This window comes from Schistocerca gregaria, chromosome 2 (assembly GCF_023897955.1).
Source record: "Schistocerca gregaria isolate iqSchGreg1 chromosome 2, iqSchGreg1.2, whole genome shotgun sequence".
Taxonomy (NCBI): domain Eukaryota; kingdom Metazoa; phylum Arthropoda; class Insecta; order Orthoptera; family Acrididae; genus Schistocerca; species Schistocerca gregaria.
The window spans coordinates 984,010,611-984,033,934 of NC_064921.1; the positions used below are offsets into that span (position 1 = coordinate 984,010,611).

General features: G+C 37.6%; 1 protein-coding gene across 1 annotated transcript in view; it reads left to right on the forward strand.

The window, feature by feature from the left end:
• The window catches only part of LOC126335461 (sodium-independent sulfate anion transporter), a 113,660-nt gene extending 91,291 nt beyond the window's left edge, over positions 1–22,369 (forward strand). The window contains exons 8-12 of the mRNA XM_049998763.1: positions 7,006–7,146; positions 7,337–7,482; positions 10,104–10,277; positions 10,361–10,511; positions 22,132–22,369. Of these exons, the coding sequence (XP_049854720.1) occupies positions 7,006–7,146; positions 7,337–7,482; positions 10,104–10,277; positions 10,361–10,511; positions 22,132–22,265 (746 nt within the window). The 3' untranslated portion in view covers positions 22,266–22,369. The remainder of the gene's footprint in view (positions 1–7,005; positions 7,147–7,336; positions 7,483–10,103; positions 10,278–10,360; positions 10,512–22,131) is intronic.
• The last annotated feature ends 955 nt before the right edge of the window (positions 22,370–23,324 follow it).

Here is a 23,324-nt window from a genome sequence, read left to right on the forward strand (position 1 = left end):
ACACTGAAAAATTTCGAAAAAGGACAGGTCATTTTGTATTACTGTAAAATAAAGGAGAAGTATCATAGATATGGTAAGTGAATTGGGTGGTTATTATTAAAACAAAGGCATTTTACATTGCTATGAGATCTTTTAATGAAATTGCATTCATCAGCCTTCTCCTCTGAATGTGAAATCAGTTTATTGTCACCAACTTACATATGATCATTGTAGTGAAATAAGAGAAATCAGAGCTCTTACAGAAAGATTTAAGTGTTCATTTTTCCCATGTGCCGTTGGAGAGTGGAACAGCAGAGAAATAGTCTGACACTGGTTTGAAAAACTTAAGTGTGAACAGTAGATTAGAGATGTAGATTTAGATATTCACAAAACGACTCTAAGAATTACACCCCAGAGCAGCCACAACATTATTACTGTCAAAACTTTACCTTCCTTCACATAACAGATAACACACCTGTTAATGTGAATATTACTTCACTTCAAACAACATATTATTCTTTACTTGAGATTGAAGGGCTATAGTGTGACAGCCTTTTCTCCTGATACATGTCACTACAGTCAACCCTTACTTCACTTCAACTCCCTTTGCTTCGGTGCAAAGGTCAGCATGGTGACACGTTTTTCTGAAAATACATACACATATATAAAACTGAACCCATTCTTAATTTAAATTGAACAGGTGACTTTAGCAACATTTCCATATAGTCATCATTAATTAAAACTTCCGGGCTGAATTGCCGTGGTCCATATATAAAACTTCTTCTCCTTCCTGATGTTTCAGTGCCTACTGCGGGCAACATTTTATGAGGTGAGTCGGCACCTCGCTGCTAGGCGCTGGAGGTCCCATTTATATAAAGTGCTTAGATGGCGCCACCACCCCTCATGTGCTTTCAACTTTAAAACTATATCTGGCTAGTGCCATCTCTCCAGTGAAAAACATCATGTGTATATGGATAGTACTGAAAAACACTGTTTACAAAAGGAAATCTGTGACACGTACAAATGTAAAAACCTGATTAAAATGAGATTATAAATGTCACACCTCGAATTAGTGGCTAGCATGGATACGGAGTCATTTGACACAGTCTTTAAGAATATTATTCATCACATGGAAATATTTCAGCAGTAATTGATACTAGACACATACGTAAGCTCCAAAATCTGGTGACAAGGCAGAAACCACTCAAGGGTCGGAACCCCCACTTAAATCTCATTTTCAATTTTTCCACTGGGTGGTGGGAGGACTCCGCGAGTTTGCAGATACGACATGAGAAATATGTCTTTGGAATAGGTTTGGTGGTAATGCCTATCTGTGAACACCAACCTGAGGCTTTCAGCATACTGGGCAAAGAAATTCTAGAATTCTTGTACTGCAGATTCATGAGTGGCTAGACTGTGTGCAACAGGTTTTTTGTTATGGAAGAGTGACAGCTGTCAAAATGTAGGTACTATAGGTGGTTAGTGGATTTAATATGGACAGAGGTGTGGATGGAGCCATCAGAGAGGTGAAGGTCAACATTCAGGAAGATGCCACATTGATTTTAGAGGAGCCAGGTGAAGTAGTTGGGAGAGAAGGTATTCACATTGTGGAGGAATGAGGATAGGGTGTCTTGATACTGAAGGCAGATCATGATGACATCACCAGTGAACCTCAACTGGATGATGGATTTAGGGTTTTAGATGCCCAGGAAGGATTCCTCTAGACGACCCAAGGAGGAAAATGCCATTTGGATGCTCACAGCTATGCAGTGAATTTGTTTATATAGTTTCCCCTCACTCTAAACCACTATCCCCACACTCTCTATTCAACAATTCCCTATTCAGTTGCCCTATGGCCCCCTCCCAGTTCATGCCTCAACATATCCTCAACATGCACTGCACCTCACTGGCTTTGGTATATGTATCACATACCTAGCCCATGCATGTATCAGCCCTCACTCCCATATTCCCAGCCAGAACACCTGCTGCCTCCCTCAGAGCTACTAGCTAACCATCCCCGAAACCTCTTCGTGCTTCCTGCCTTCCCTCTACTCATCTCACCTGACACAGCTCTTGCCGCACCCTAGTCCACCTGCCACACTACAACCCCAGCATTGTGTGTCTAGGTAACACAATGTTTTGTGTGTATGTGTGTGTGTGACAACTACATGTCAATATACCTGTTCCTTGTTATGTTTCACTGGTGAAAGTGAGCAACCAATGATTCATAGCATACTCACAATACCAGGAGGAATATGGACCTCCTACTATAAATTAAAAAAACATTAGTATTGTACAAGAAGAGGTCCCTTACATGAGCTGGAAGGTGTTCAATGCTATCACACCATCACTAAAATCCGTTGTCCATGAACTTCGCAAATTTAAACAACATCTCATACACCATCTAATTTTATTCAGTTGAATAATATTTCAGTTGTGTTAACTCTAATTGATTTTTTCTTTTAATTAACTCTGATGAACTCTTATGCTTTACAGTAGTCGTAATCATTGTTACCATTACTATGTCTTTTATGTTGCTATTTGGATCCACCTTTATTTTAACTTTTGTTAAGTGTAATTTTGTCTACACCAGATGAAGTGTAGGTGTCTTATACGTATATCTCCTCATGCAAGAGGGTTTGTTATGTATTGGATTTATGGGATATAAATAAATAAATAAACAAATAAACATCAAACCCTGTGAGACTCCTTGGCCAATTGTTTTCCAGTTTGAGGAGTAATTTTTTGAAATGTTATTATACACACTCTTGATGACAGATGTGGTTATAGTTACCCATATAATGCTGATCACCATTTTCATATAGGGGAACTGTTTTTGTTGTTTTTAGCTGCTTTGGAAAGACCCCACTTGATAAAGATGAACTGCAGATATGCAGCAAAGGAAAGAGCATGTGTCTTGCTGATATCTTTATAATGTTGTTGTTGTTGTGGTCTTCAGTCCTGAGACTGGTTTGATGCAGCTCTCTATGCTAATCTATCCTGTGCAAGCTTCTTCATCTCCCAGTACCTACTGCAACCTACATCCTTCTGAATCTGCTTAGTGTAGTCATCTCTTGGTCTCCCTCTACGATTTTTACCCTCCATGCCGCCCTCCAATACTAAATTGGTGATCCCTTGATGCCTCAGAACATGTCCTACCAACCGATCCCTTCTTCTGGTCACGTTGTGCCACAAACTTCTCTTCTCCCCAATCCTATTCAATACTTCCTCATTAGTTATGTGATCTACCAATCTAATCTTCAGAATTCTTCTGTAGCACCACATTTCGAAAGTTTCTATTCTCTTCTTGTCCAAACTATTTATCGTCCATGTTTCACTTCCATACATGGCTACACTCCATACAAATACTTTCAGAAATGACTTCCTGACACTAAAATCTATACTCGATGTTAACAAATTTCTCTTCTTCAGAAACGCTTTCCTTGCCATTGCCAGTCTACATTTTATATCCTCTCTACTTTGACCATCATCAGTTATTTTGCTCCCCAAATAGCAAACCTCCTTTACTACTTTAAGTGTCACATTTCCGAATCTAATTCCCTCAGCATCACCCGACTTAATTCGACTACATTCCATTATCCTCATTTTGCTTTTGTTGATGTTCATCTTATATCCTCCTTTCAAGACACTGTCCATTCCATTCAACTGCTTTTCCAAGTCCTTTGCTGTCTCTGACAGAATTACGATCTCATCGGCGAACCTCAAAGTTTTTATTTCTTCTCCATGGATTTTAATACCTACTCTGAATTTTTCTTTTGTTTCCTTCACTGCTTGCTCAATATACAGATTGAATAACATCGGGGAGAGACTACAACCCTGTCTCACTCGCTTCCCAACCACTGCTTCCCTTTCATGTCCCTCGGCTCTTATAACTGCCATCTGGTTTCTGTACAAATTGTAAATAGCCTTTCGCTCCCTGTATTTTACCCCTGCCACCTTCAGAATTTGAAAGAGAGTATTCCAGTCAACATTGTCAAAAGCTTTCTCTAAGTCTACAAATGCTAGAAACGTTGGTTTGCCTTTCCTTAATTTAGCTTCTAAGATAAGTCGTAGGGTCAGTATTGCCTCACGTGTTCCAACTGTTCTACGGAATCCAAACTGATCTACCCCGAAGTCGGATTCTACTAGTTTTTCCTTTCGTCTGTAAAGAATTCGCGTTAGTATTTTGCAGCTGTGACTTATTAAACTGATAGTTCGGTAATTTTCACATCTGTCAACACCTGCTTTCTTTGGGATTGGAATTATTATATTCTTCTTAAAGTCTGAGAGTATTTCGCCTGTCTCATACATCTTCCTCACCAGATGGTAGAGTTTTGTCAGGACTGGCTCTCCCAAGGCCGTCAGTAGTTCCAATGGAATGTTGTCTATTCCGGGGACCTTGTTTCAACTCAGGTCTTTCAGTGCTCTGTCAAACTCTTCACGCAGTATCATATCTCCCATTTCATCTACATCCGTTTCCATTTCTATAATATTGTCTTCAAGTACATCGCCCTTGTATATACCCTCTATATACTCCTTCCACCTTTCTGCTTTCCCTTCTTTGCTTAGAACTGGGTTTTCATCTGAGCTCTTGTTGTTCATACAAGTGGTTCTCTTATCTCCAAAGGTCTCTTTAATTTTCCTGTAAGCAGTATCTATCTTACCACTAGTGAGATAAGCCTCTACATCCTTACATTTGTCCTCTAGCCATCCCTGCTTAGCCATTTTGCACTTCCTGTTGATCTCATTTTTGAGACGTCTGTATTCCTTTTTGCCTGCTTCATTTACTGCATTTTTATATTTTCTCCTTTCATCAATTAAATTCAATATTTCTTCTGTTACCCAAGGATTTCTACTAGCCCTTGTCTTTTTACCTACTTGATTCTCTGCTGCCTTCACTACTTCATCCCTCAAAGCTACCCATTCTTCTTCTACTGCATTTCTTCCCCCCATTCCTGTCCATTGTTCCCTTATGCTCTACCTGAAACTCTGTACAAGCTCTGGTTCTTTTACTTTATTCATGTCCCATCACCTTAAATTCTCACCTTTTTGCAGTTTCTTCAGTTTTAGTCTACAGGTCATAACCAATAAATTGTGGTCAGAGTCCACATCTGCCCCTGGAAATGTTTTACAATTTAAAACCTGGTTCCTAAATCTCTGTCTTACCATAATATAATGTATCTAAAACCTGTCAGTATCTCCAGGCTTCTTCCATGTATACAGCCTTCTTTTATGGTACTTGAACCAAGTGTTAGCTATGATTAAGTTGTGCTCTGTGCAAAATTCTACCAGGCAGCTCCCTCTTTCATTTCTTTGCCCCAGTCCCAATTCACCTACTACGTTTCCTTCTCTCCCTTGTCCTACTGCCGAATTCCAGTCACCCATGACTATTAAATTTTCATTTCCCTTCACTATCTGAATAATTTCTTTTATTTGATCATACATTTCTTCAATTTCTTCATCATCTGCAGAGCTAGTTGGCATATAGACTTGTACTACTGTAGTAAGTGTGGGCTTCGTATCTATCAATCTTTATAATATAATCCAGTACATCATCAATACCAGTAGAAAATTTATTCGTCAAGGGATTAATGGTATTTAGGAGATTGGCTCAGCCTAATGTACTGAAAAACATGGGTAGATTATTTATTTCAATATTATCAAGTTCTCTCAGTGTTGCATTGGTTGGACTTCAAAATTTTTCAACACTGATTTATACCTAATGCATTTTACATGGTATTTTGGATTATCATATTAATATATTGTATCTGTAAAATTTTGTGAGAAATTTAGTACAGTATTCCTTGCCTGCATAAAATTAAACAATTCACTGAGTTACAAAACCTATTAATACTGATCATCTGCATATAATTTAGGAGTCAGTGAATAATGGAAATAGTTTTCGGCACCATGTGCTAAATATCCTTTTTGTTCTGTTAACAGATGAAGATGGAGAGTATAATTACTTACATTTTATGTACAACATGCGACTAGCCAAATTTTACATTAGACAAGTTTAGCCTGGTCCTAGATTTCTTTCTTGAAATAGTTTATGCCATTTTATAGGAGAGTTTTTCTATGACACTGAATTCCTTTCTTAAAGCAGTTAAGAGCTACAGTTTTGGGTGGTATTGTCACCATTCCCAAAAGGAATGTATAAGACAAGTTCAAAACAATAGGTAATCAGGAAGCATATTAGAGTATTTCTAATGACTTGGATTTTAAAAAATCTCAAAAACTGTCTGGATATGGATAAATAAAACTTACTGAAATAAATCACTTGATGATTGCCATATGAGAGTACATACTACAAAACTTGGAAGTTTGTGGATGTGCAGTCTATGACAGATTAATATAATTTGGTCATGAAAGCAGTAATTAGTGCATTAAAGCTGTTTTAGAGAGTAAATGCTTGTATGATAACATTACATACCTGTTTTCACTCAAAGTGAGAAGCCTTGGAGAAAAGAGCGGCATGTTACAACGTAGCAACAGAATAATTTGGTGGTACTAAATTCAACCTATTTCCATGATCGGTACTTGTTATCAAAATTAGTTAGCAGAAATTTCTTGTACACAGATGCCAAAATGATAAAACAACTAGAATCACTACAAACATTTAAACAGAAAATGGGACATTTAAAAGGTAGATAGCAAAAAAATTGCAATTTGGCAGTTACAAAATCTTCTTAGCCAATAATCTGTTACAAAGACAAATTGAAAACTTCCTCACTTCCACAATGGATGCATATTTATTTTATAGGCAACAGTGTTACAAAGTAAGAAATCCATTAAAGAATCAAGATTCATGGGACTTAGTATGAAGAAGTATGTCTTACTGTTCTTCAGTTACAGTAGCTTAATTTTGGAAGTTTTTAGATTGTTTTGAGAATTTTTTTCAGATAAGGATACAGTAATTATGGAATTTAGAGCACTTTAAGTGCTTGCAGCATATCTGCTGATAAAAGTTATGAGAGACTTTGTAATGAGGGATACTAATTTGCTGCTGAAATTTTTCTGTTGCAGGTACTATTATACTGCTGGCACTGAGTTTCCTTACACCATATTTTCGATACATACCAAGAGCAACCATTGCAGCTGTTCTTATAGCTGCTGTCATGTTCATGATAGAATTTCATGCAGTTATGCCATTATGGAGATCAAAAAGTAAGTAACAATTAATATAAATTATTTCAGTTACCAACGCTTTTTTTACATCACGTAATTATGTATAATTAGATCAGATAGTTTATAGATTTTGTTAAAAGAATTGATTAACTTTGTATTTTTATGAGAGCTTTATAAACAAGCTTAAGTACTAAGATTTTTACATGTAATATGTTGTGCAATTTTTCAGAATGGGATTTTTTTGTGATGGTTGCTACATTCTTCATCAGTCTGATGAGTGGAGTTGAAGTTGGATTAATTTCTGGCATCGCTATTGATATGGCACATTTGTTATTTCTGTGGGCAAGACCAACAATAAACATAAATCGCCACAAGGTAAAAAACTATGCATAGTGAAGCACACAAAGCTTAGTAGAACAATATTTTACTAGTTAGAATTCACAAGTGGCAGTTAGTTTCTTTTCAGCAAACATATAATTATACAGGGTGTTACAAAAAGGTATGGCCAAAATTTCAGGAAACATTCCTCACACACAAATAAAGAAAAGATGTTATGTGGACATGTATCCAGAAACGCTTGATTTCCATCCTAGAGCTCATTTTAGTTTCGTCAGTATGTACTGTACTTCCTCGATTCACCGTCAGTTGGCCCAATTGAAGGAAGGTAATGTTGACTTCGGTGTTTGTGTTGAAGTGCGACTCATTGCTCTACAGTACTAGCATCAAGCACATCAGTACATAGCATCAACAGGTTAGTGTTCATCACGAACGTGGTTTTGCAGTCAGTGCAATGTTTTCAAATGCGGAGTTGGCAGATGCCCATTTGATGTGTGGATTAGCATGGGGCAATAGCCGTGGCGCGGTACATTTGTATCGAGACAGATTTCCAGAACAAAGGTGTCCCGACAGGAAGACGTTCGAAGCAATTGATTGGCGTCTTAGGGAGCACGGAACAGTCCAGCCTATGACTCGCGACTGGGGAAGACCTAGAACGACGAGGACACTTGCAATGGATGAGCCAATTCTTCGTGCAGCTGACAATAACCCTAATGTCAGCGTCAGAGAAGTTGCTGCTGTACAAGGTAACCTTGACCACGTCACCGTATGGAGAGTGTTACGGGAGAACCAGTTGTTTCCGTACCATGTACAGCGTGTGCAGGCACTATCAGCAGCTGATTGGCCTCCTCGGGTACACTTCTGCGGATGGTTCATCCGACAATGTATCAATCCTCATTTCAGTGCAAATGTTGTCTTTACAGATGACACTTCATTCCATCGTGATAAAAATTGTAAATTTTCACAATCAACATGTGTGAGCTGATGAGAATCCGCACCCAATTGTGCAATCACGTCATCAACACAGATTTTCTGTGAACGTTTGGGCAGGCATTGTTGGTGATGTCTCGATTGGGCCCCATGTTCTTCCACCTACGCACAATGGAGCACATTATCATGATTTCATATGGGATGCTCTACCTGTGCTGCTAGAACATGTGCCTTTACAAGTACGACACAACATGTGGTTCATGCAAGATGGAGCTCCTGCACATTTCAGTCGAAGTGTTCGTACGCTTCTCAACAACATATTCGGTGATCAATGGATTGGTAGAGGCGGACCAATTCCATGGCCTTCACGCTCTCCTGACCTGAACCCTCTTGACTTTCATTTATGGGGGCATTTGAAAGCTCTTGTCTACGCAACCCCGGTACCAAATGTAGAGACTCTTCGTGCTGGTATTGTGGACGGCTGTGATACAATACGCCATTCTCCAGGGCTGCATCAATGCATCAGGGATTCCATGCGACAGAGGGTGGATGTATGTATCCTCGCTAATGTAGGACATTTTGAACATTTCCTGTAACAAAGTGTTTGAAGTCACGCTGGTACGTTCTGTTGCTGTGTGTTTCCATTCCATGATCAATGTGATTTGAAGAGAAGTAATAAAATGAGCTCTAACATGGAAAGTAAGTATTTCCAGACACATGTCCACATAACATATTTTCTTTCTTTGTGTGTGAGGAATGTTTCCTGAAAGTTTGGCCGTACCTTTTTGTAACACCCTGTTTACTTTACCGTGTAATATACATCTAAATCTACCCACATGATTAATTGCACCTTGTTACAATATATTGGTTTGCATTGCAAACAAATGCTACTGGCAGTGAAAGAATTGTTAATCAGCATTTAACTAAATTGAAAGTGATCCATTCATGAACTCAAAGTTCAACGTAGCTAGAGGTGAAACCCATGTTCACTCTTTGAACAAAATAAAAAGCTGACTATTGATGGAAGTACTGGTTTATCTATTAATGAAATGGACTTGATCAACTAGACATCAAATTACACCAATCAAACAATCATATTAATATTTTGTTAAATTTGTTGTTCCATTAAACATTAATGATAAATCATTGTGAAAGCAAAATTAAATGTTAGCCGAAAAGAGGCAACTGTATTAATGTTCTTAAAATTAGCACAAAAGTTTGACTGGATGAAGAGATAACACTAAAAAAGAAAATGAATTCAAGAGCAGAAATAGTCTGCAGAAAGACAGCTGCTGTAGTAAAGTTTTTTAATACTAAGATAGCATCTATATACACATGATTATTAATTGGAACACTTCAGTTAACCAGCTAGTGCTGCAGACCACATCATAAGGAATTGCTCTGGGGAACAAAATCTCATCTTTAACCATCCTCTAAGCACAAGAAGAAGTTGGCATTTAGCGTATCACAAATTTTTGAATGTTGGGCATACATATGGCTAAAATTTCATGTTTTCCCCTTTGATTTCATGGCTTACATGACCATGAGTGAAACCCAATACTATTGACTTTTAGCCTGGTGCTTAAAGAGTGGACCATACATTCTCAAGAAAAAATAAAATAAATAATATATTGCTTAGTATTTTTGTATATCTCCCAGACGACAAGATGTTTAACTGTATTTTATTGCCAACATAAAAAAATGTACACTAAAAGATTTTTACATTGCAGTTTTCCAATGGTGATGAGTACTTGTTGGTGAGCCCAGACATGGGTCTGTATTATGCTGCTGTTGAGTACCTGACAGCTGAGATAAACACTGCTGCAACGAGTGATGGGGAAAGTCTGCTGCCAGTTGTGGTAGATTTTACCTCCATTAAGGGAACTGATTATTCTACAGCTATGGTAGACTTACATATTTCACTTTTGGGATTAGTTTGTGGTCATTGCCTGATTAATAAAATAATGTTAAATTATTTATCTTACAGGGAATAAAAATACTTGTTGCTGACTTTGAAAGAAGACGACAACCTTTAGTATTTATGAATGTAAGGCCGATAGTTCTTTTAACATTTGGTGGAGCAAATGTAGAAATTAAACACTGTAAAAATGAGGAAGAGGTCTTTGATCTTCTATATGGTATGTACATCAGCAGTCAATAAATATGAATGCAGATAACTGAGCAAAATTAGTCTTAGTTGCTTTTATATTATTAATGTAGGTTGATCAAAGATACACTGCCATGGACTAAAGCTTTGTTACAGTATGATATAGATCTACATCAGTGCCAGTTTTAAATGTGTTTCAGACTTCATAAGCATTATATTTAAATAGCATACCTAAATTACCAGAGGAAATTATCCACATCACAGCAGGGCCACCATGGGCTATGTTTTACAATAGGAATGAAATATGCAGTCTAAGTAATATATTTGTTTAAGCTATTGCCATATGAGGTGTGATCAAAAAGTGACAGGAATTTTGTTTTCCTTAAAGAATCTTCCTTTATTCATCAACATCAACTTTGTCCCCTTTATAGTAGTACCCTCCAGATATAATATGCTTATGCTTGCACTTTTTCCAATCTTGGAAGCACTTCTGAAACTCACTTTTTGTTTGGTATTCAGCTTCTCCAGCAATTGTGTTTTTATCTCATCAATTGTGGCTAAACAATGTCCTTTCATGGTTCTCTTCAGCCTCGGGAATAGAAAGAAGTCACAGGGGCCATGTCCAATACAGTGGCTGGGACAATATAATGATTTTGTTTTTTGCAAAAAATCATGAATAAGCATTGAGGTGTGAGCAGGAGCATTATCATGATGCAATTTCCATGAATGGTTTTGCCACAGTTCTAGTTATTTTCTTTGGACTGATGTACGGAAATGGCACATATCTTCCATGTAGTATTCCTTACTGACCATATGAACATAAGACAGGAACTCATGATGTGCTATCCCATTGTAATTGAAGAAAACAGCGAGAAGAACCTTCACATGTGATCGAACTTGTTGAATTTTTTTGGTCTTGACTCCTCAGGCAGTTTCTATTGGGAATACTGGTCCTTGGTTTTGATGTCATACCTGTCTACCCATGTTTTGTAACTCGTTCTGATCATATTTTGAAGTTGTAGATTTTTGTTGACTTCATTCAGCAGTTCCTGAATGATGTCTGTGCGGCATCATTTTTGGTCGAGATTCAGCAATTTCAGAACATACTTTGCTGCTACACCTTTCATGCCCAAAACATACAAAAAAATTGTTTGGCATGAGCCAAAGTATATGCTGACATCATCTGCAACCTCTCTGATGGTGAGCTGGTGATTTTCCAGAACCATTTTCTCTACTCCTTCGACGTTGTAGTCAGTAATTGATGTAGGGCATCCGGGGTGGTCATTGTCTTCAACTCTACCGCCTTTAAAATGTTTATACATCTCATAAACTCTTGTCTTAGTCATATCGGTTTCACCAAAAGTTGCAGTTTATTCCAGTTTTCAAGCAAAATTTAATGCAAATTCTTTGATCCATCTTTTTGGAAAGTAATAATTTGCCAAGCACTGAAAAACATGTAAAACCTTTTCAGTTGTCAAAAATAGTCTAAATATTCAAAACAGTTGAAAATGTGAACATACCAACAAAATTAAAAAAAAAAAAAAAAGTTTTAGAAATTTGAAAACTGGATGTATAAGGCATGCAAAATTAAAAAAAAATCCTATTCCTTTTTGATTAATACTCGTACATGATCCCTACCAGTTGTTAATGTGATGATTGCTCATTCAACTCTTTCTACTCTCGATTCTTTGATGTCATTCCTGTTGCATTAACAGAGTGAGTCTTTGATAATATATTTACAGCTAATCGCTCTCCAAGCACCTCTCCTCTCAAGAAGGCAGAGATGTCTCATATTTTGTTACATATCTGTAACAAAATGTGGTCAACGTCAGATTACAATGTAAGGCTGCTGTTTTCTGGAGCACAGTTTTACATTGCTCGAAATTATTCATTGTCTTCATCATAAATTCAAAGTAAAAGGAAAAATCAATCCCATGCACATCATTAAGCTTTGGTGACAATACAATAACCCATCATTGCTGCTGCAGGCAATGTTCTAGTGAAGATGGTTTGCCATTATTGTCTTTGATGTGCTGCAAAATATAAAGTGTCTATGCATAGTGTGTTGTTTGTTTCTGCAATATAGTGTTGTATGTTGCAGTGTCATTGAAAAGTGGAAAATGAAAGGCAAGGGCATATTACAAATAGATATCAATGTACTTGACACTTACAACCTTAATACGAACAACAAAAAATTACTTCTACAGCTATAATGTCATCTTATTACTGGAGACAGCTACGTCAGTGAATGCAAAACAAAAGTTCAAATGAATCCCTCAAATGTTACATTTTTTTATTGGTTTGTCCCACTAATGACCATATGAAATATCTTATGTCTTAATTCTTGTATCCTTTCTTTCTTTCTTTCTTTCTTTCCAGTAGTTCTTAATTCTTTCACTATATATTTCTATTTCTTTTTCTGTGCATAATCACACCATTCTTTTTTGTTTTCACTTGGAAGCCCTTCAAACTTTTTTACTTTGTGTCAAAACTTATCTCTTCCTCCTATTTCTTCCTCCATTACTTGTATTTCTCTCAGGTCTGCTTTTACTTCTTTGATCCATGTAGTTGATGTTTTTGTGTTTCTGTCAAAAAAGTTAGTAATTCTTTTTGCTGTCCTCTTTTCATCTAGCATTTTATGTATCCATGGAATACAACTCTTCTCTTCCTCACTGTGTCTGGCATTGATTCTGTTTTTTATAAACTTCTTGATTACTTCTTAATTTCAATATCCTATACCGATTTTTTTGTCCCAAGACTTTCCAGGATTTTTCTTTCCTCCTTTTCTGTTTCATCTAATTGTGCAGGTGTATTTAATGGAAGATATTCTAAAGCGTAAAGGCATTTTGGTTTAATGGTGTTTTTGCAGTGCTGGAGTTTTATGTTTACAGAAATAGATTTCTAAAAAACAAAGATTCCAAGACTTACCAAGCGGGAAAACGCCGGTAGGTAGGCACAATAAATAAAACACACAAACACACACACAGAATTTCTAGCTTTCGCAACTGAGGGTTGCTTCTTCAGGAAAGAGGGAAGGAGAAGGAAAGACGAAAGGATGTGATTTTTAAGGGAGAGGGTAAGGAGTCATTCCAATCCCGGGAGCGGAAAGACTTACCGTAGGAGGAAAAAAGGAAAAAAGGACAGGTGTACACTCGCACACACACACACATATCCATCCGCACATACACAGCCACAAGCAGACATAAGGGCTGGCTTCATTAATATGTTTTCGTCTAGAGCCAAATAAATATTTTAAGAATCATAGTAGTTCTTTTTCCAAATGTTTATCAGTAGTACACCAGTTATATTTTTATAAGTCAACAATAGACTCTGTCATGAAACAATTACTGATTTCACCCTATAACAAGAGATATTTACTAGGAATAGTCAAAATAAATTAGTGAATTAATGACAGATACAAAACAAAGCACAAAATTAGATCTGGTTCTATGTTTCTTAAGAGTGAGGGCTAACCTTTCTCTTTTATAAAAATGCAGATTATACTCAAGTATGTAAATGGTAATTAGTCAAAAATGAAAAAAAATGAGTTTAAGGAGGCAGATGGCAAAACAAGAGAGGAAGGAAAGAGATCCTAGCTTGCTTTGTCACAATTTACAATGATTTTTACACTAATAATTAATAGCACTCAAATAAATAACAACACTATAATGATATTTCTTGGCATATATAACACATTGTGTCCAGCTTAAATTTCCAATTCATCCTGCATGACTTCATCCACTAAGTAATAACACTTCAGCATCTGTGCCTCATATAGCTTTCTTTTATGTGGACCTAAATTCATCTGTGTTATCTTGTTCCCTTTTAACTCATTACAAATTTTAATTCCTACATATTGAGGTCCCTGGGCATACAGTTTGCAGTGGTGGGTGGGAAGCATGAAATTTTCTTTGTTTCTATTATCACATGAATGAACAACAAGGCTTCCCTCAAACAATTCATCTGCTTTTCTTACACCAAGTTTTGATCTCAAAAGTCTTGGAGGTTGCAACTGAAAGTTTAATTTTCGGTTTTGTGTTCATTAGTGTGTCTTTCATGATTGCCACAGATTTGTTGTCAGCTCCAGTCTTCCAATGTCAGTTGAATGATACACTTTTCCAAAGTTTACAAATCAATAGCATTATATAAAAACAAGTTGTTGTTTTAAGTTGTTACCAAAAATCTCAGAAAGTACTTGACAAATCTACTTCTAATTTTTATACGATACTCTAGTGAACATTCAGATGGGAGGCGTTTTAACCAAAATCACAAAATGCCTATGACCCATTTGCTACCAAACATTCAGATGGTCATAGGCAATATAATACTCTAATATAAAGAGTACAGATGTCCTGTTAAAACTGACTGTGAGAAGGAAAATGAGGAGTGTTTTTTCAAAAGATGATAAGTGCTCAATTTTTCAGAATTCAGATTTTTGTAGTTGCAAATCAAGGTTGTTGCCATGTATGACCTGTTGGAATGGTATGGTCAAAATCCAATATTTACTGTTGTTATAGGGTGTTGAAAAGTATGAGTTTTTGTAAAAATTGATATTTGATCTCAACCAATTAAAAAAAAAAAAAAATGTGCCATGTAATATTTTGTGTAATGTATCATCTTGTATAGACAGCTTTCATTAACCTGACATGCTCCACATCATTACAAAGTGTCATATTCATGATTTATGGAACAAGTACTAATCTAATCTAATCTGTGCTTTGATTCTGGGAGAAAAACAATGTAGGATATCAGTTACAATGTAGGACTTCAGTAACAATGTAGAACATGATTGGCAATGATAATGTGAGAGAGTTTTCTGAAAAAAGGGACATAAACTGTAGACAGGCACTTGCCTCCATGAAATTAGATGTTTACATAACAACATTAACTCCTGATTATTGTCCAGTTTGAGCCAGCTTTGTTAGGGAGAAGTCTGTAGTAAAAGAGTAAGTTGATAAACTGTAAAATGGAGGTTAATACAAGTGATTCAGAAAATAGGATATGTGTAATTGAGTTCTCAGGTGGTAAGAACTCCAAGTCAAGAGAGCAAGCATCTGAGAAGTCCAACAAGAACAAGAAAATGCCAGCTACTGCCTGTTCACATAGGGTACCAGACATACCAGTGAATCCAAAAGTTTCAGGAAGAAAAGAATAGATAGCAGCTGACCTCACTTCTGATGATACCAAAATTTTCGTTGTCATGTGAACCAGTTTAAACAAAATGGACCAGAGAGAGAGCCACTTCTCACCGAAAAATTCCAAAAGAGGATATTTACTGTTCAAGCTGAATATAATCAGAGTAAGGAAACATTTACGTAAAAAAAGGGAATCATCAGGCCCTCCTACTTGCTGTTTATTAAAACACAAACATATTTTATATCACTGATTTAATTTGCCATTTAAAACTCCTAATTCAGATACTTGCTCAACATGCAAGATTGGTCAACTGGAATTAAAAAAGGAACAAGATCTGGAAAAAAGTAAACAATTAGAAAAGGAAAGAGATCAGGAGAAAAATAAGCAATTAATAAGAACCACAGTCTGCACAAGCTTCATGCAAAGAAGTTCTACGCAATAATGAAGGAAGAAAATCCAAATGTCGTTAAACTATGATTTGAAGCATAACACAAGCATTTCATACCGAAGCCCTGCTTAGGTGAAGTGTTCTATTCAAGACAGGTTTGACAATACAATTTCTGCATTATGATTCATTTCCAAGCACAAACAAAGGAAAGAATTGGTTTCTATACTTGGCTTAAAATAGAAAGACTGATGGGATGCAACCAAGTAGCCTATGCTCAATTGGATTTTCTCAGAAACCTTGAGATGTCCCAAATGAAATTTGTTTACTTTCTGACTACTGTATATAAAAATAAAAATGCAGTAATGCTGTGTACATTAACTGCCTTCATGGAAGAGAAAGAAAATTTAATAACTTGTTTCATTATTTTGCTATTTTTAGTCACAGCTATAAGTCTCCTGACAGAGTTTTTGGTAGACTGGAAAAAGACTACAGAAAAAAAAGATATTCTTTCAGTGACTGAATATTATAAAGTGCTGCAACAACAGGGGATTGTCAAGGTACTAAATAAATACTGGTGTTTTACCAAATATTAACTTTTTGCATTTATCGACTTATGGGGAAAAAAACTGTGCCTCAAATGCTAAGCTGTGCTGTGAAAATGTGCAGTTTTGATTTATTTCTGTTAGTCAGTATCAACTACAATAGGAAAACCTTTAAACCACTAGACAAATTGCTTTTCCAGAAAACAGAGAAGCTGTATTTACGGCTTATTGGCTAATGACTACAATACTACTGAATCTGAATTGTCCAAAACTTAGTACACCAACCCATTCAAAGACTAAAACTATGCTAAATACTGTAGTTGAAACTATTATCCTGACAGATTCAAGACATGGAGAAGTATCTCTCATATCTCATACACCAATGATCCCAGCTGATTTAACCACTTGTTTTAAGTACTGATTTACCCACTTGTTTTAAGTAACTTCAATTCCCAATCAAAATTTTGTTTGCAATAATGATAAACAAGGTTCGAGGGTAAAAAGAGGGGAAGTAGGACAGAGAGGATAGGGGAAAAAATTTATGTAGGGAAGAGGGAGGAGAAGATAGACAGAAAGAAGTGAGCGAAGAGATTATGTTGTGTGTCCAATTCTCACACATATTTATCACTTGTGAAACATTGTTGGGTTTGTTATTGTTATCGTTAGGTTCACTATTGTTATATAAATGCTTTTGAATCTCATACCTGATTATAATTGTCAGATTTAAAATTTGTTCCACACAGGAGCATACTTTTCTAAATCCTCCTTGATACTCTCCAAATTCCTGATCCATTTGGCTTTCCAGCCTGTTTTGAGATGCTTTCTAAGAATTTTATAAATCACTGGGAGGAGGAACATTCCTCTGTACTTGCTGGGGTCAATTTCTTCTCCTTTTGTGTGGATTGGGTGGATTAATGGTGTTCTTCAGTCTTGTGATATAGCTTCTGTGTCCCAGACTTTTTGAGCACAGCTTCTTGATTGTTCTGGCACCTGCCACCTTCCAAATTTCAGCAGTTAATGAATCTTCCTTAGGGCTCTTGTCATTCTTCAAATTTTTGATGATGTTTTGGACTTCAGACATGTTAGACGGTTCTGAGTTTGTGTTAGTGCATCCTGGATTTTGTTCTAGAAATTTTTCTCTTGATTTCTTACAATTTAACAACTTGTTTGATAATTTTTCATAGTTTTCCCTATTGTTCTGGGCTAATTTTCCATCTTCATGCTTCAAGTCCAAGTTAGGTGGTCGGTAAGTTTGGAGAATTTATTTAAAACTTTTACTGAACTTCCTGGTGTTGTTCTTTTGCAAGTCTTCCTCAATTAGTGATAGCTGATTTGTTTCAAAGTTCCTTTTGACTGGCTTTATCATTTTTTATGTTTGACACTTTTGTTGTTTAAAGCAGATGCAGTCTTCGCTTCTTTTGTCAGAGTATTATTTATATCAGACATATTTTCTAAGCAATAATGCTTTTTCACACTGTCCATTCCATCATCTGTATCTTCAAGGGCTGTTTTGACTATTTTGTTTTAGTTTCCTCCCAGTCTTCTGAGTCTGTACTTGTCCATTTGCTGAAACTGTTGTTTCTTTGTTTTAAAAACTTCAGTATCGGTTTTAGGAATCCCATGACTTTACCTTGGAATCCTTGTTTGTGGAATAACTTTCATTTTTATTGTGGTCAGACAGTGATCTTTTACTATATTTGCACCCTTTCTAACTTTTTTGCTCATAATTTCTTTTTGACAGTTAAAAAATATAGCTACAAAGTCAATCTGAAATTCTACTATGGTTGCATTAGGTCATCTCCAAGTTTTCTGTTTCCTTGGCAGTTTCTTAAAATTTATGGACATCAATTTGAGGTTGAAGCCTCTGCATAAAACTATTAGTATTACCCATTTTCATTTGTTCTTTTGTGTACTGGACACTCTTCACCAGTTTTGCTAAGCTTACTCTCTTTTTTGAATTTGTGCAGCGAAGTCCCCTAATAAAATTTTAACGTTTTTCTATGGAAACTTTGATTGTTCATGTTACAATGAATACCAGTAGCTTTCTACTTTCTCTTGACTTCTTTTGTATTCCTCATTTATTGGAGCATGACAGTTTATTAATTACATTTATTATATTTCTTTTAACAGAAATACACTCCTGGAAATTGAAATAAGAACACCGTGAATTCATTGTCCCAGGAAGGGAAAACTTTATTGACACATTCCTGGGGTCAGATACATCACATGATCACACTGACAGAACCACAGGCACATAGACACAGGCAACAGAGCATGCACAATGTCGGCGCTAGTACAGTGTATATCCACCTTTCGCAGCAATGCAGGCTGCTATTCTCCCATGGAGACGATCGTAGAGATGCTGGATGTAGTCCTGTGGAACGGCTTGCCATGCCATTTCCACCTGGCGCCTCAGTTGGACCAGCGTTCGTGCTGGACGTGCAGACCGCGTGAGACGACGCTTCATCCAGTCCCAAACATGCTCAATGGGGGACAGAGCTGGAGATCTTGCTGGCCAGGGTAGTTGACTTACACCTTCTAGAGCACGTTGGGTGACACGGGATACATGCGGACGTGCATTGTCCTGTTGGAACAGCAAGTTCCCTTGCCAGTCTAGGAATGGTAGAACGATGGGTTCGATGACAGTTTGGATGTACCGTGCACTATTCAGTGTCCCCTCGACGATCACCAGAGGTGTACGGCCAGTGTAGGAGATCGCTCCCCACACCATGATGTCGGGTGTTGGCCCTGTGTGCCTAGGTCGTATGCAGTCCTGATTGTGGCGCTCACCTGCACAGCGCCAAACACGCATACAACCATCATTGGCACCAAGGCAGAAGCGACTCTCATCGCTGAAGACGACACGTCTCCATTCGTCCCTCCATTCACGCCTGTCGCGACACCACTGGAGGCGGGCTGCACGATGTTGGGGCGTGAGCGGAAGACGGCCTAACGGTGTGCGGGACCGTAGCCCAGCTTCATGGAGATGGTTGCGAATGGTCCTCGCCAATACCCCAGGAGCAACAGTGTCCCTAATTTGCTGGGAAGTGGCGGTGCGGTCCCCGACGGCACTGCGTAGGATCCTACAGTCTTGGCGTGCATCCGTGTGTCGCTGCGGTCCGGTCCCAGGTTGACAGGCACGTGCACCTTCCGCCGACCACTGGCGACAACATCGATGTACTGTGGAGACCTCACGCCCCACGTGTTGAGCAATTTGGCTGTACGTCCACCCGGCCTCCCGCATGCCCACTATACGCCCTCGCTCAAAGTCCGTCAACTGCACATACGGTTCACGTCCACGCTGTCGCGGCATGTTACCAGTGTTAAAGACTGCGATGGAGCTCCGTATGCCACGGCAAACTGGCTGACACTGACGGCGGCGGTGCAGAAATGCTGCGCAGCTAGCGCGATTCGACGGCCAACATCGCGGTTCCTGGTGTGTCCGCTGTGCCGTGCGTGTGATCATTGCTTGTACAGCCCTCTCGCAGTGTCCGGAGCAAGTATGGTGGGTCTGACACACCAGTGTCAATGTGTTCTTTTTTCCATTTCCAGGAGTGTACATTATAAGCTAGGAAACTCTAACATTCAATCATACATAAGATGTTGTTGCTGTTATTGTTGTCGTGGTCTTCAGTCCAGTGACTGGTTTGATGCAGCTCTCCATGCTACTCTATCCTGTGCAAGCTTCTTCATCTCCCAGTACCTACTGCAACCTACATCCTTCTGAATCTGTTTAGTGTATTCATCTCTTGGTCTCCGTCTATGATTTTTACCCTCCACGCTGCCCTCTGATACTAAATTGGTGATCCCTTGATGCCTCACAATATGCCTTACCATCCGATCCCTTCTTCTAGTCAAGTTGTGCCATGAATTCTCTCCAGTTGTATTCAATACCTCCTACCCATCTTATCTTCAGCATTCTTCTGTAGTATCACATTTCGAAAGCCTCTATTCTCTTCTTGTCTAAACTATTTATCGTCCATGTTTCACTTCCATACATGGCTACTCTCCATACAAATACTTTCAGAAATGACTTCCTGACACTTAAATCTATACTCGATGTTAATAAATTTCTCTTCTTCAGAAACGCTAACCTTGCCATTGCCAGTCTACATTTTATAGCCTCTCTACTTTGACCATCATGTTATTGTGCTCCCCAAAGAGCAAAACTCCTTTAAGCATCTTATTTCCTAATCTAACATCACCTGATTTAATTTGACTAAATTCCATTATCCTCATTTTGCTTTTGTTGATGTTCATCTTATATCCTCCTTTCAAGACACTGTCCATTCCATCAGCTGCTCCTCTAGGCCCTAACTGTCTCTGACAGAATTACAATGTCATCGGTGAACCTCAAAGTTTTTATTTCTTCTCCATGGATTTTAATTCCTACTCCAATTTTTTTTTGTTTCCTTTACTGCTTGCTCAATATACAGATTGAATAACATTGGGGATATGCTACAACCCTGCCTCACTCTCTTCCCAAGTACTGCTTCCCTTTCATGCCCCTCTGCTCTTATAACTGCCATCTGGTTTCTGCACAAATTGTAAATAGCCTTTCGCTCCCCGTATTTTACCCCTGCCATCTTCCGAATTTGAAAGAGAGCATTTCAGTCAACATTATCATAAGCTTTCTCTAAGTCTACAAATGCTAGAAATGTAGGTTTGCCTTTCCTTAATCTATTTTCTAAGATAAGTCATAGGGTCAGTATTGCCTTATGCGGGGTCCAAACTGATCTTCCCCGAGGTAAATTTCTACCAGTTTTTCCATTCGTCTGTAAAGAATTCGTGTAAGTGTTTTGCAGCCGTGGCTTATTAAACTGATAGTTCGGTAATTTTCACATCTGTCAACATCTGCTTTCTTTGGGACTGGAATTATTATATTCTTCTTGAAGTCTGAGGGTATTTCGCCTGTCTTATACATCTTGCTCACTATATGGTAGAGCTTTGTTAGGCTTGGCTCTCCCAAGGCTGTCAGTTCTAATGGAATGTCGTCTAAACCCGGGGCCTTGTTTTGACTTAGGTCTTTCAGTGCTCTGTCAAACTCTTCATGCAGTATCTTATCTCCTATTTCATCTTCATCTATATTCTTTTCTATTTCTATAACATTGTCCTCAAGAACATCGCCCTTGTATAGACCCTCTATGTACTCCTTCCACCTTTCTGCTTTCCATTCTTTACTTAGAACTGGGTATCCATCTGAGCTCTTGATATTCAAGGAAGTGGTACTCTTTTCTCCAAAGGTCTCTTTAATTTCCTGTAGGCAGTATCTGTCTTACCACTAGTGATATATGCCTCTACATCCTTACATTTGTCCTCTAGCCATCCCTGCTTAGCCATTTTGCACTTCCTGTCGATTTCATTTTTGAGAGGTTTGTACTCCATTTTGCCTGCTTTATGTACTGCATTTTTATATTTTCTCCTTTCATCAATTAAATTCAATATCTTTTCTGTTACTCAAGGATTTTTATTAGCCCTCTAGATAAGTAAGATGCATTAAATGACAAAATCGTTCTTGGTTGGCTGTAAGTCTGAACTATTGATAAGATCACCAGCCTTAAAATGAATATTTATTTTTCTTACAGGTGAGAAAGAATCAGGCAAATCAGAAAAGGTACCAATGTTACGAGCAAAACTGGAAATTGATGATTTTGTTTCCAGCAAAGCTGACACAAAAATTACTGTTCCACCCGAACTGCCAGCAAGAAGATTCTCTTAAACCAATACTCATAGTGACTATTTATTAATTCTATTAAATGTTTTGTGGTTGTTCTTTTGATAATAAACTATTTATAAAGAAAATATACAAATATATATGTTTTCCATTTTTATATGAACATGAACTTCATATGCCCTTTTCTAGCAGTTCTGCTATGATTTGTCCTCTACCCTTGTGGCTGACTATTTAATGTAGGCAATGCATTCCTTACTGCTGTTAAATACTTTTTTTAAAGATGGTCTTCTCTGGAATTCTTGTGCTGTTCAGCAAATACAGAAGAGTCAAATGAGAGACTTAAAAATCATGAAGTTAAACTGCAATCGTCGGCTTTACTCTACATTGAAATGGACGATTACAAAATTTTATGCATTGTTGCTGTTTTGTGTAGCAATGTTAGTAGCTCTTAATTATTGAAACTCAACTCCACCATTTACCATTATGCTGGGCAATATCTTCAACAAGCTGAAAAATGCTGCAAATTATCAAAAATATTTAATCAGACATTATAGAGCTTATGAGGAATCTAGGAATGTACTACAGCTACTTACAGATCATTCCCACTGGGAGTGTGAAGACAAGACTGAACTAATTACAGCACACACAGACATATCTCAGTCGCTCTTCCCATGCTAGCACTATATTGATGACCATTCTACAGTACAGGGTTATTCAAAATGATCTAGACCCTTATAAGTGAATTGTAAAAATGTTTGTATTGAGGTAGGGCATTATATAATTTTATGTATAAAAACAGTGACTCAAGAAGTTCATTGTGCCATGTTCACAAATGTACAATGTGTGAATCATTAACCACACGATATATGTCCAGTCTATAGTCCAATTCACTCCATCCTTGTGTCACATCAATATGAGTCACAGCTGGTCCAATATCTCTGCCTTTACAAAGACATCTTGTTTCTCTACACTTCTGTAACCTCTTATAAAAGAATTGTCTGGCATGTGAAGCCTTGTTGAACATGGTCATTAATTTGCAACATAGTGCAGTTCTAGACACATTGTTGCAGAACTCTATCAGGAAAAATGCCTTCTCCATTGGTC